The 15,350-nt window shown below is 35.6% G+C and overlaps 1 protein-coding gene across 1 annotated transcript; it reads right to left on the reverse strand.

The window, feature by feature from the left end:
- Window positions 1-3,310: 3,310 nt before the first annotated feature.
- LOC122809301 (trypsin-like) lies at window positions 3,311-14,891 on the reverse strand. Its single transcript, XM_044080689.1, has 5 exons — window positions 14,852-14,891; window positions 12,631-12,787; window positions 8,883-9,136; window positions 4,199-4,335; window positions 3,311-3,512 (listed from the first exon to the last, which is right to left on the reverse strand). The coding sequence occupies exons 1-5, from the start codon at window positions 14,889-14,891 to the stop codon at window positions 3,363-3,365; spliced, it is 738 nt and encodes a 245-aa protein (XP_043936624.1). The 3' UTR covers window positions 3,311-3,362.
- Window positions 14,892-15,350: the final 459 nt, after the last annotated feature.

Here is a 15,350-nt window from a genome sequence, read left to right on the forward strand (position 1 = left end):
ATGACCTCTTTCTTCCTGGATGAAAAACCCTTAGTAATGAAATGTGACACATAGAAGGACTTTATGACCACAGTGGCAATGTGGTGGTCAAAAGAAAGGTTGCTGTCAACCTGTGTTCCCAGATCTCTTATAACACCTTCTGTGTTCAATGTACTACCATCAATGTGGTAATTCATGGGAACCAGGTTTTTCCCAAAGGGGATGATGACACATTTTTTGGCATTGAGCTTAAGGCCATGGTTCTGACACCAGTCATTGGTCTCAGTGAGGCCTTTCTGTAGGATGTCAACATCACTTGGGGAGTTAATAATAGCTCCCAACTTGCAATTGTTTGTGAACTTTGTCAGCTAGAGTCCCTTTGTGTTGGCCTGGACTTCAGAGAAGTAGATACTGGACAGGAGATGACCCAGAACCGAAACCTGTGGGACTCCACTCATGACTGGTCAGCAGTCTGACTTGGAGTCAGCTACTTTCACACTGTGGGTTCTATCTGTGAGCCAGTTTGCAATCCAGCTAGTGATATAGGGGTTGATGCCCAGCTTAGTGTGTTTTTCTATTATTCCTGAGTGGAGAATGGTATCAAAGGCCTTGGCTATATCAAGGTAGGCTGTATGACCCACCTTGCCTTCTTCCACAGCTCTGGTGATTGACTCAAAGAAGTTGACCAAGTTGAGCAGGCATGATATACCCTTCACAAAACCAAACTGTGTGGGATCCAGAGTTTGGAGATTCTCTATATTCTTGTTTATTAAGTCCATGATGATGTTTTCCATAGCTTTGCATATCAGACTCATCAGGCTAATGGGGCAATAGTTCCCAGGGTCTGTAGTCACTCCTCCTTTGTGGAGAGGGATGACTGCAGCAGTGTGCCATTTGGTAGGGACAAAGCCTGAGGCGAGGCTCTGATTGAACACGGCACACAGGTGAGGTGCCATTTCACTCTGTAGTTCATGTACAACACAGCCAGGGATATTGTCAGGTCCCATAGAAGCTATATTCTTGGCCTTGGACAGTGCTGATTTAACCTGTGCAGCAGTAATACTGGGTGCCTGGCATTCTACTGGTATTGCGATTGGTCCTTTGGGGTGGGTAAAGTTGGCACTGAATTTGTCTCCCAGTATATTGGCAATATCTGTTGGCTCGGTATGGGGGGTACCATTGTGCAGTGTTTATGGCAGGGGACCATCAGATTGGCTTCCTTTTTTTGGAGGAGAGCGTCTTGGTTCCATTGAGTATGGTGAGATCCATGCATTTGTGTACATGTTCATACAGTACATTGGTGTATGAGTCAGTGGTCATGCAACTATTCTTCATTTGCATGGGTGCCGTGAAGTTAGCCACCTGTGTTTTTAGGAGCCCAAAGTTAGCTTTGGAGAAGTTTTTCATGGTGGTTACCTTTGCGGGTGGGGGATGGGAGGGATGTGGATTTCCAGATTAGTTTGTGGTCAGATTTAACCAGGGAGGAGTTGACTATTGGTGTAGAGCAATGGTCACCGATGTTAGTAATGACCAGGTATTATATCGGGAAGTGATGTGCCGTCAAAGCATGAAATTCACTTACTTTTTTGAGTATGCTTCGGATATTTATGGAGTATACTGATGTGTTTATTGGGGAGTTTAGGGTGAGGAGTGGTTGAATTAGTGGTTGTATGATTAGTTATGGGCAGTTTTAAGAAGTAATAGATTCCAATCACACAGCATTTAAGTATTCAGGTAAGAGTCCAGGCAGCCACTTCTGAATTGGTAGGAAACACCGAGTAGTAACACAGGGAGCCACAGGCAGTTTTTAAGAAGTAATGGGTTCCAGTGACACAGCATTTAAGCATTCACGGAACAGTGCAGGCAGCCACTTCTGAATGGGTAGGAGACACGGCAGTAATATAGAGAAAGGCGAGCACACTACTAGAAGGAACCTAACAGTGTTCCTCCAAAAGAAGTCTGTATTCTATGACAGAAACTCCTTTCCCTCACAACAATGCACCTTTTTAGTTTTTCCTCTGCCCTTGCTTTGTGTTAACAACTGCAGCATCTTTTCATAAAATATGAACTTGAGTCACTCTCTCAATAGGAGTAATTTTATAAAGTGTAAGTTAGAATATGTTTCCTGAATTGGTCTTTGCACAATATAATCTATGCTGTTTTACATGAAAAACAGGTTAGGAATTATTCCTATAAAGAGACTGTAACATATTTATACAGAAATTAAAATAAAAAGCTACACTCATTACATCAGACTACCTCATATTTATTAATGACTAGGATCCTTTCAGGCAAGGGAATCTAGATCACTGCAAAAAGGCTGCAAACTATTACTTCAGACTGCCCTTTTCCCCAATAAACTTTAGTCTTCTCACTGTGAACAGCCTAGATTCCCTTGCCTGAAAGGACTAGTTTCCTTCTGCCAAGGGAATGTTATGTAGCGCTTATAAACTACTATAACAAATCACGTATTGTCATTGTTCCTTAAAACTAGTAAATATAACCTGGGACGTCAGCACTATGTATCTTAGCAATCGTATGTAAATGGTTGACACCTCTTTAAACCCAATGAGGAAAATATTTAACACTGTCAAAAATAAAACATTACATTCACCGTCACAAACCATGACCATTAATACTCGTAATTTACAGAACTCAGAACTCCCAATCATATATACATATATACATATATATATATATATATATATATATATATATATATATATATATATATATATATATATATATATATATATATACATATATAAATGTAGCAAACCTTGAGCAGAAGACATGACGCAACATTTTTTTCACATTACTTTCCCCTGTGAAGAGCAGCTGAAAGCACAATCATCATTGAAGGATGGATGTCAGGGACTGAATTACAGACTTTAACAATAGAAGTAAAGCATATCATAATGCAACCAGCAACTCGCTGACAAACATACCACTGTAATATTTTAAACACCGAAATGAGATGCTACATCAGACGAAATACAAGCATTCAACCGAGGATTAAAGCCTTACAAAGCACACGCTTACCTAACCAAATGACAAGAGACTACATGCAGATTCATCACAAACAGTGAATGGAGGTTAGGCGTCACCCCTGAATCATTGTACTGTGAGACAAATACATTAATAACTTTGCCCCTTGCATGCAAGGGAATTGCAATTTGTGTAAACTGTAAAATTACTTAATGAAAATATTAAAAAATGCTTCAAAAATAATTTAGAGTGCAATGTTGCAGTACAGAAAAAAGAAGAGAATTTGCAATGTTGTGTTCAACTAAACATTTTATTTATTTTTTGTCATACATTTCCACGTATTTGCCTAAATAATATTAATTCCTTCATGCTAGTCTTTGTTAACTGACATAAGTTTAGTTGGAACTGATGGTGCTCTGAATCCAAGAATTGTAGTTGCAGACTTTGGTGTAAACTCCTGGATTGTTCTTCTGAGCACATCCATATCCCCAGGAGACAATACCTTGTAACTGTCCATTGCAAACAACTGGACCACCAGAATCACCCTGAAAAGTAAACAAGAACAAATATAGTCAACATAGCAGCATGACTAAATATTAAGATGAAAAATAAACTTTTAAAAACTATTATTTTATTAATAAAACAAACAGTATAGAAGTAATTTAGGAGCAGAATATGGGAGCAGAACATGACTCAGTAATTGTATTTGTGCAAGGCAACCTTTCATACACATAACACTATGTTTTTCATATTGAAAAGAAATATTTGATTAATTCCAAGGTGAAACAAAAGGATGGAGTAATGGGAAGGGCCTTGTCCATAAGTTTCACACATATTGTATTTTAGCATATAAAGTTAAAAAGCTTGGTTGGTTTCATGAGAATTTCATTAATAACTGCACACTAACAGTACAGTTTTATTGCGGAAGATAATTGTGAAGTAAAAAAATATGAAATTATGATTTCTAGTAAGAAGTTTGGTTTACTGTACATTTGTGAACCTTTGATGTTGCATGATATGAACTGGGAAAGCACTTTTGTCTGTATATTTGTGTCTGTCTGTCTTTCTGCTGTATCTAGAATATGATTATCAATCTACTGTGTCTGTCTGCCTATCTAGTTATGTTTCCATCCATTTCACTTTTCAGCATGAAGCCATTTTGCCCTAAGATCAAACTTTCCAAGAAGTGCTGTTTGAAATGAATGAAAGGAAATCCATAGAAAATACTCACTTGGCAGGAATCCTTTCCACCTTCAAGGAAGCCAAGACAGATCATGTTAGCAGTTATTTGACCAGGATATGCACTTCTGCAGCTGGCATCACTCAAGATGGGAGCATCAAGACATTGGAGTCTGGAAGGATAGTTACCTAAAAATGTAGAATATCAACACATCTTAAAGAATTAGAATTAAACCAAATGGAGGTGATGAAAAATAAAATGCATATTTATAATTTTCATTAGAATGTTACTTACAATATCTAAAATTAGATATTATGAAGCTTAATGATGAAAATTGCCAATGAGTGTTTAATTGCAAACCAGGAAACCACAATTCTGATTTAATTCAGCTCTACACACATGGAGAGAAAACAAATATCCTACAGACTGATTTTTTTTTCAGATCTAATGAAATGTTGTTAACTTAACATTCATGCTACTATCTGCTAATGTATTTTGTAGGAATTCTTTCATACACTTATTTTTGTTTTCTATTTTTTTTTTTTGTAATAGCAATGCACTTTTGTTCTTTCAAATCTTGGGGCATCTAACAACTTTACTCAAGCCAGGTAATTTTGTTTTTTGTTTTTCTCAAATTTTAATTTAAAAAATAGTTTTAAATGTCACATTTTATGTCATAACATAAAATATTACCTTGATACAGAAGTACACATTGTTTTAGGTATGAAGTGACAACAATAATACATTGTTTAGTAGGTTTTTGATAACTTTTATATTTATTACTACAAGAGAACTGATAGCTACATTTTCATTTTACTTTAAATGCTTTGCAAATGTTGCACTTTGTCAATTTGTAAAGGCATTTCTCACCTATCTTTTGACATACCTACATTTTTGTAGTTCAGTTTTGTCTTCAGGCACTCAGTTTGTTTTGTCTTGTGCTGGCCATCTACCATCCTGCATGGTTATTTTTCTGAGCTATTCTTCCATCTTAGTGGTTACACTGAGAGCTGAATAGTATAATTAGCCACCACAGCTATTTTATTTTGCATTAGGTCATTAACCATCTCCTGGTGGCTGTTGTGTACACATATTACAAAGTGGGGCCTAATATGAGCTCATCATGCCCAACTGCACTTTTGCACCGATGCTCAGAGTCTTATTATGTATGAGCGTAATCTTGCAGGGCCAAGTGTATTTCTCTGATTAAACAGCTATGTGTTGCATAACCCGATCATTATTAAGCATTGGTAATGCAATATTCTGGAGCACCTTTCCTATTTCAGAATTGGGGGAGTTGTTATCAGCCACTAATTATTCATTGGCTTCTGTGCCTGAGGTGCCAGTCCAGCTCATGTTGCCTGAATTACAGTCAACGTTTTATCCTTCTCCACAATGAAGCTGGTTTGCTTCCAGATACTTTTATATAATTTTCATGGCAAGAAATGTGGATAGTCTGTCTTATAACACATTGCTTTAAGGGCAAGATGTAAATATAATCTCAGTTATTTGCATATCATTCTGATCAAGCAAATACTTTTCTCTCTATAATATTTAGAAGGACAGAAAATAAATTTTTTTGACAGAAGTATTATTTTAGTTCATAAGAATGCACGAGTGATACAATTCATATATATATATATATATATATATATATATATATATATATATATATATATATATATATATATATACACACTGGATTTCTCAAACAATCATTTCAATGTATATGTTTGTTGCAAGCTGAACAGAAAAACAATAACTTCAAGTGACTGTTATCTGCTGCTGATACCTAACTATAAAGGATCATATTCTTCAAAACATTTGAACATTTCTATATAATTTTTCATAAAAGTATACATAAACCTGCAGTTACAGAATCCACTGAGTGGGCAACTTCAGGTATAAAGATATATGCATAATTTAATTTTCAGAAATGTGTGTCAGCAAATGATTGTAAATTTTGGTGGGATCAAAAACAAAACAGTAACAAAAAAGATAGTTTTCTGAGCTACAAGGGCTTTTTTTTAGATGAGGTAAGTGATATTTCCCAGTACATCTTCAACAAGTCTGGTATTATTAAATATGTGATTTTCTCAAGGTTCTTGATCAACACAACAATTTCAGGCAAAGAATAGCTATCACACTTTGAAATATTGTTCTTTTTCCTAAAATTGTTATTCTTCAATTAGACTTAGGAGCTAGCATTATTGGGTTGTTTAGTCTCACTGTGACTATTTTGTCATGCCTAGTCTGAACACTTTTTTGAACATCTTCACTTCTTGATTTTTAGAGTGACTATGGTATTCCTTTAAGGTCTTAGTCCAGCATTATCTCCAGGTGATATCTATTTATTATCTTCTACTAGTTTAGTTCTCCCAAGAATTTCTGTGAACATGTTTTATTTCCTAATAAAAATGTTCTCTCACATCATACTTTCGTACTTTTAACAAGAATTCCTCTAACTGAATTTCAGATATAAATTGTCTGGTGTCTCCTATATGACCTCTTATAAATAGGTTAAAATGCAGGATTTTGCTTACATTTCTTAGTAAATTGTCCAGGTTATCAAACTGCAGTCCTCAGGTACAAAATGTACCTAATATTTTCATTTGGAAGTAACTCATCAGCTCAGTGCTGAATATTATCCCACTTTTTGGTGTAGACTGTATTTACATGACACATTTTTTGTGACATGATCCAATGTACATGTAAATTTTCATATAGATATATATACACACATGCCATATGTCCATCATATATGTATTTCTTATATTTGATGCAGTGACAGCTTAGTATATATATATATATATATATATATATATATATATATATATATATATATATATATATTGTATACATATGTTGCATTTCACTCACTGAAAAAGCCATATAATTACTCCTATGGAAGCCAAGTGTGCCAATTGTAATGCAACATAGCAGTCTATCAATGTTATATACATGAAAAGATCTCAATCAGTACCATGATATGAAAAGCTATATGTTGCTCTCCTTGTGAGTGATCTTAGTCAATGACATATTATTTTCTTTGGATTCAAAATTCACCTAAGCTCATCAATACTTCTTTTAGGGATTTAAATGAACCTTAGTCTTGAGTCTAACCTCACCATTTTTTCAGCTATTAGTACCAAGAAATTTGCTGGTGGCAATTTTCCATGAAAATTTTCACTTCTCTGAAGAAATATAATTACCTTTTTTGAGATATAATGGTGATTTGATAAAGAATTTTTTTCTGGAGATATGTTGCATTTCTCACATTGTACAGAAAGTCATGTATCTACTCTTAATGGAAACCAAGTAGAACATAGCATGCCAGCTATTACTGATAAATTGCTGTAAATCCCTGTCTTCATTAGTTATGTGTAAAAGGGAAAAGGCCATATGACTTTAGAGGTTTTACTAAAACTTTCTGTGAATTATATGCTGATATTCAGAATAAAATGCATCTAATTCTGAATCTATATCCATAATGATTTAAATATAGCTTATTGCCACCGTCAGTACTAGGCATTCTAAAAGTGATACCTTTCTAGTGACAAAAAGTCTTTATCTGCTTAGATACAATATAGTTGATGTTTCTCTCTCTCTCTTTCCCATTAACACAGCATGTGGTACATCAGGCAATAAGCACCTTTCAGCACTCATTGTTTCTGTGGGAGTTATGGGGGTTACTGGCTCAGGTTTCTAGCCCAAGGCCCAACCCTCATCAAAGAGTGCATCACACACACATTTGCATGCACACAAACAGGGCCAATTTACAGTGTACAATCCACCTACAGCATGTCTATTTCAGGGAGCTCCAGCCAATGTTTCCTATTTATAACAGCAAATGTAAAACTGTGTATTTTTAAATCATATAACTAATGTATGACTTTACTAGAGCAACTCAACTTTTAGAATTAATACTTACATCTCAAATTCCTGCAAAAATTTCTACTGCACTAGCAAATTTTCCAGACAGCTATCTGTTCAGGACATCTTACATACCACTCAGCTAATTGAAGGTATGTTCTTTCTTAATATTTGACACAAATTTTACCTTTAAATGAGCACGAAGAATGAGTGACCATACCTAGGTACCCTGCAAAAAACATGTATATTCTGACTGATGGTCCATGACTCACAGAATTAATCTTCATTTGCTTGGTCCTGTCTGCATATGTTATCTGAGAATTGCTGGTAGAAAGTGGTTCAACATTCCACAGATACTAACCACCACTGTTGCTAATGCTCTGACATAGCTTATTAAAGTACATAAAGTGGGAGACGTGACTATATATAAACTTGCATACCTCTCAAGACTCATGCATATGGACAGCAAAACAAAACATTTTCTGGTTATTACTCACTATATATATTTTTCAGTTCTAAAATATTTAAATTCCATTGTCAGTGTCTATACCCCTGGTATTATATTTAAGCTGTTGGTTTGTATGCTTAGGGAATATTATATACCTAGAACAACTGTATAATACTAGGGAATATGGCATTATGTCATTTCACTGGCAAACTGTACATGGGATCAATGTTTCTCTGCTCAGATCTTTGCTGAGATAAAGCTTTGTTTGACTTAATATTGCTTTAAATTTATTATTGAAAGATATTACATGCTAAAATTGCTTCCTGTTACACGTACTTGTTATCATTAAGCTCCTGGGCTCAAACACTTCCATTATAAAAATAAATATCATGCCAGACTAAGTTGTTCACTTACTTCCACTGCTCGACAAGTTCCCCCATCCAGAAATGAGACAGTATGTCCCATCAGCAGCACATCCACTTGGGAGGGCAACAGCCTGTACATAAGCATTGAGGTTTGCAGGGGTGGCAAGTTTGATCAGCATGATGTCATTGTCGATGGTCCAGGAGTTGTAGTTGGGGTGTCTGATAACTCTCTCTGAGTTTATGAACTGCTCAGTTCCTTCTGAAACGTCAATGTTATGCTCACCCAGTCTGACCTGAATACGCCTAAAATGAATGAAACATAGACATTTTCTTTAGTAAGTCCATATATAACAGCAGACAGTATGACTAGCAGCATTTCATTATGGGAATCATGTCCAAAGTGCAGACATTCCTAAATACTTGGCCTCAACGATCATGACATTCTTGTCAAAAGAAAGACATTCTAAGAAATCTGCATAAGTAAAATTAAAATATATTTGCAGTTAATATAAAGGAATCGGCCATTAATATATTTAACAACATTTGAAAGCATTGCAGGTTGTGCATCATTGTCATGTATTTGTTTATGACAACAAAAAAGAAACAGCAAAGGTAAGCAATTAACATATATTTGCTCATTCAGATACCAATGGACAATTAGCTATATGGTTGTTAGAATGTGGAATAATTCATTATCATGTCTCATCCCCAATGCAGGAATCAAAATGAATTGCATTTAGCACAAAAGATTAAGGCTATGATTTGTTAACAACTTACTGCACCCCCCCACCCCCCCTAACTATATATACCAACTACAGGGTCGCACAACATTGGGGAGGGGGACAAATCCATGTTATTTGCCTTGAATACTGGTTTTCAATCAAATGAAATTTCGATCAAATGGGTTTCGATCAAATGGTCTTTCGATCAAATGAAGTAGACCCGGCAGAACATATCTGCTGTTTGCAAACACATGTTAAGATGCTACGAAGCACAAGTTGAATAAATCAAACAGCTACTATAGCAACAACCCATGCCTGGGTGTGGGTAATGCTGGATTTACCCATGGTTGGTGTGGTTTGGTCATGAGGGCGAAGCCCGAGTGGCCAAACAAAGCCAACCGTGGGTAAATCCAGCATTACACCCAGAAGTGGTTATTATTGTTATACAATGACATTATTTAAGAAAAAATAATTACTTTTCTTAAATAATGGCATTGTATAATGCTGCCCTTCCACAACTGTCTGGTATTCTGCGTTCTGATGTACGCATGCATGCTCATCAGAGCTGTGGGCAAAAGCAAGAGAAAGCAAGATCTCCGTTGCTTTTTACAAACTGTTTCACTATGTTAAATGGTTTTAACATAGAAAAAGCAACAGAGAATTCTCTTTTGCTTTTGTCTAAATGTTAAACCATTTAACACAGCGAGACAGTTTTAAAGCAACGGAGAAAGATCTCTGTTAAAGGAGTTTGGAGACAGTTTTTTAAAAAGCCTTTTTTTAAAGCTGTCTCTTAAACTTGTTTAACATAGCGAGACAGTATAAAGCATTGCTTAAAGAGTTATAGTAATGGAAAAAGTCCGGGCGACCGGACCTTTTTTCCATTACTATAACCGATTTACAACGTGCAAGCTGACCAATCATCGTGCACGTTTTTGAATATTAATGGGGGGTCGTTGTATAATATCTTTTTTCCACTAGCTAGCTGTGACTTTGCTGTATAGGAATAGAAAATACAAAAGTAAACAAAATGAAAAATAAATTAATAAATAAATGAATAACTCAACTTACAAAAGTAACTGCAGCAGTAGGAACAATTACAAGAACGTGCTGTTTTACTTTCCTCAAGAATGACTTACACAAGTTAATATAGAAACAGAAACCATGATTTTTCTAGTACTATAAACTATTTGCTATTAAAGTAAATAATATCCAGTTTATGTCATATAGAAGGTAAACAGTCATCTATACATGATGATTATACCTTGAGTGAAGCTTTCTTATCTTCAAGGAACTATCAGTGAAATGCATCATAATGATCTAGTTTTTATAATAGTGACAATGAATATTTTCCTTGCTGTTAAAACATACCATAAAACTTTCAGAATGTTTATCCTTTCACACTATTGCTTAATCAAATCTCAGTAAATTTAGAATAAACAAAAGGAAAATGTTGGCAAGCTGAAAATAGAAACAGAGTACAGCTGCACCAAAATATTTACGATATTAATAATAGTTTTGTTGTTAAAAATGAATACTCTGAAATAATATAAAATAGTGCAGGTCAGCATGTATACATTTAGAATTTATATTGTTATTCAGTATTGTAATAAAGCTGCCAAGTCTAGGATAGGGATTTATGTAACCTGCTACATATCAGTGCTTATGTAATCTTTGTTTGATGATCTCGTGATATATCATGTCTGCAATGTTTGCTTTGCTTTGTATGTGATGGTATGTATATATGTATGTATGGTATTAATCATCTTTCATAATTTATATCTGTTCACTCAATGATCAAAATGAAAATGAATACATTTCTAAGAAGTATCTGTTTCCTGAAAAGACACATTTCATAGGTTCATAGGTAGGTACTAGGCTATCAGCCCTGGGGCCTATACAAGCCCAGCCAAAAAGGTACCCTGGCTTTTGCCACCCAAGAAAATTATTTTCCTGTACCACTGTCGAGCAGAGCCCCAGAAGTGATCCCCGGGGTGAATTTCCTATTTCCCATCCAATCATCAAGATTTTTCTTGAAGAGTGCTAATGAGGAACTTTGTTTGATATAGATAGGTAGTTTATTCCAGAGTATGGGAAGTCTCTGGGACAGGAATCTATCCCTCCGGCATGTTCTGTTTATTGTGGTGACAAGGTTTAGGTCCCTAGAGCGTATAGCTCAGAGGGATTGGGATTTCTAACAGCTCTGGGTTTGACATAGCTTTGTATGTTAGGCAGTGTTCACCTCTGAGTAGGCGATATGCGATGGAGTAAAGCTGGAGCTTTTTGAGACAGTCTTTGTAAGGCATCTGTTTGAGGCCATTAATCCTCTTTGTGAGGTATTTCTGCTGCCTTTTCAGTTGCTGTAGATTTCTTGTGAGGTACATACCAAAGGTACATGGTGTTGTACTCTATAATGGGTCTAATGAGTGATGAGTAGAGGGAACAATGACCTCTTTTTTTGGATGAAAAACTTTTGATGAAGGATTTGCTGACTGACTACTGTGTATCAAAGGAGAGACTACTGTCCACCTGTGTCCTAAGGTTTCTTATTACACTTTCAGTGTTAAGTATACTACTGCCTATGTTGTAGTTCATGGGTACAGAGTTTTTACCAAAGGGGATGACAATGTACTTTTTGGCATTGAGCTTGAATCCATGGCTTTGACACCAGGCATCTGTCTCAGTAAAGCCCTTTTGCAGGATGTCCACATCGTTAGGAGTTTCGATTATGGCTCCTAGTTTGCAGTCATCTGTGAACTAGACCTTCTGTGTTAGCCTGTACTTCAGAAAAGTAGATACCAAACAGAAGAGGACCCAGGACTGAACCCTGTGGTACTCCACTTGTCACTGGTCTGAAGAAGTTGAGTCTGAGTCTGCTACTTTCACAGTGTGGGTTCTGTCAGTGAGCCAGTTGGCAACCCATCTTGTGACATAGGGATTTATACCTAGTTTTTTAATTTTACAATTGTTCTGCAAGTTAATGAAGTTGATTTAGCATGGATGTCTTTTAACACTGTTTTGGAACTTCTAATGTAACAGGCTAGAACTTGAATAAGATTAAGAAAGAAAAATACTTACGACTGGTAACAGTGAGCAGCAGACACAACCCACTGGCTGTTGATGAGAGACCCACCACAGAAATGGTAGCCAATGTTCAGTGATGCTATGTAGGCCACAGAGTTCTTTTGACATTCATAGCCACCAACAATTTTATCATCTTCTAGTGGGAGGGCAGCTAGAAACAAAGTGCAAATAACATTACTTCTCTAAAAGAAATAGTTTAAACTTGTTTTAGTATTTCCTTTTTATTTTGTGTTTTATAACATTATAAGACAACAAGGAGATTGTAACAGAAATACTGCGTGCATTATAATAATTAGTCAAACAGTATAGGTAAATGCTAATCACAGCACACTCTCCTGATATGAAACATTACCTATGAGGCAAGGCACAAACACAAAGTAATGTTGCAAGTTGTACTATCAGCCTAGCATCTTACATGAACAAAGCATTAATATATCTACATTCATTATTTCTTCTCTTTATATTCCTTCTGCTGAGTCTCTAGATGTACTTGCCATCTCAATTTCCTTTTTACTTATTCCTCATTGATTTCTTTATCCCGTCTATCAAATATCACAAATCTTACCTTTGCAAATTATCTACCCTCACCTGTCAAGTTCTTCTTAATATCCCTTTTATGTCTCAACACTTAAATCTATTGTAATTACTCTTTCCCATTACAACTACTTTGACTTACCCACCTCTTGACATTTTACACTCCTCAGGCATCATGTTTCTCTCAACTTTAATTTTAAGAATGAGCAGAAAAAGTCAGTAAAACGTTTTCAGTATTTTCTAAATACACTTGTTTTCCAATCGTATCTCCATTCCTCTTCTAACATTATATGTCCTTCCCTAGATCAGATATGCTAGCTGAGCATCGTTCAATCTCTCTAACCTCCTCTAAAGTTCTCATCCTTACGTTCCATCATTATACTTATCAGAGACACTGACATTCCATTTCCCCACTGAAAATACAATAACTCCAGGAATCTGTACTGGATGACTACTGGAAAAACATAACACTTTCATGACATGAGTACCAGAAATTGCATTTAAAAATCAAAAATGTAATTAATTCCTATATTTTATCTCAACACACACACACACACACACACACACACACACACACACACACACACACACACACACACACACACACACACACACATATATATATATATATATATATATACACACACACACACATATATATATATATATATATATATATATATATATATATGTATATACAGTGGCACAGCAGATAGTGTTTTCTCTTCACAGCAAGAGTTTCCCTAGTTCAATTCTTGGCTGTGGTGCCTTCTTTGTAGAGTATGTCCTCTCTGTGTGTTTCCTCCCACATTCCAAAGACATGCAGCATGTGGACTGAACACTCTAAAGTGCTATAAGTGTGAGTATGTGTGTGAGTGTGTGGTGGAGAAGAACTGTGGCAGAGCTAGCTATGCTGCAGTGTAAACTTGGCTCTAGATGATTGTCACTGTTGAAGTGACACCCCAACCCCATTTGCAAAAAACGGGAAAAAGGGCTGTGGATGGATGGATATTCACATGTACATATTACAAAATTATTAATGAAACTTAAACTTTTGTTTAACAAGTGCTGGAGATTTTCTGTCCAGGCATCCAATATATAGGTCTTCCCCAGATGAACACTCCCTCTCAGGAAAACAAATTAATAAACAATAAATATATTTCAGTTACAACCCTCTTAAAACACACATCAGTCAGAGAGTGTCACCTAGAATGATGATGGGAAAGAGTACAATGAGGCATACAGTTTAAAAAGATTTAATTTAGTCTGTTACTTTTGCATATGTATTGAAATGGGGCACTATTACTCGCATTCAAATGTGAACCCAAACCAACAAGTTAAGGAGTTATCCAAAAATGTCTAACATAAGGAGGATGTATAAACTTAATACAGACAACACGTGGGGATTAAAATTGAACTGTGGACACTGGAGCTATAGGGTAGAAACTTAATCCAAGAACCATCATGTCATGTAAGTTAATTGTCAAGTGGTGAATAGATTTGCAGTTAGATTAATAAACCTACTCTTGTTCAACAGGTACTACACATCTTTGGAGCCTTGTAAATTTTATTTTAGAAAACTGTTTTGACTTCATATGTAATCTCTTCAAGTAGTAATTTCTTAAAATTTAGCAAACTATTAGAACACAAAAGTTCAAACAGCAGACAGACAATGACTTACCTGCTGCACCCAACAGTGCTAGAATCACAAAGGACAACATGGTTGGTCTTCGTCTGCTCATGACCACAGACATAAAGAGATGGTCCTTATATAGGATTGCTCTCCAGTTATTGCCTACATATCACAGGTCTGTCAGAGCTGCGAGGTCAGAAGTAATATTCACTGAAAGCAATTTATTAATATTATCCTGACAGAATCAAGGTTAAGGTCTATTTTTATATGTCCTGATATAGCATGCTACAAAACATTTTATGGAAATAAAACCACCTGTGTATTTTACTTAAAGAATGATTGACTAACAAGTAAAAGACACGTGAGAAATTTTCCAGTAAATAATGCTTGTGTACATTTTTGTCTTCATTCTTTACTGTATTTGTTTTATTAACTAATTTATTTGAATTGTACACTACTAAGCAGACAATTAAAATGTCCATTGAACATAATTAATCATTACATTGTATATTGATTTTATTTATTTATTAACTCACCTAGAACTATG

The sequence above is a fragment of the Protopterus annectens genome, chromosome 8.part0 (genome assembly GCF_019279795.1).
Source record: "Protopterus annectens isolate FY-2018-M chromosome 8.part0, PAN1.0, whole genome shotgun sequence".
Lineage (NCBI taxonomy): Eukaryota > Metazoa > Chordata > Ceratodontiformes > Protopteridae > Protopterus > Protopterus annectens.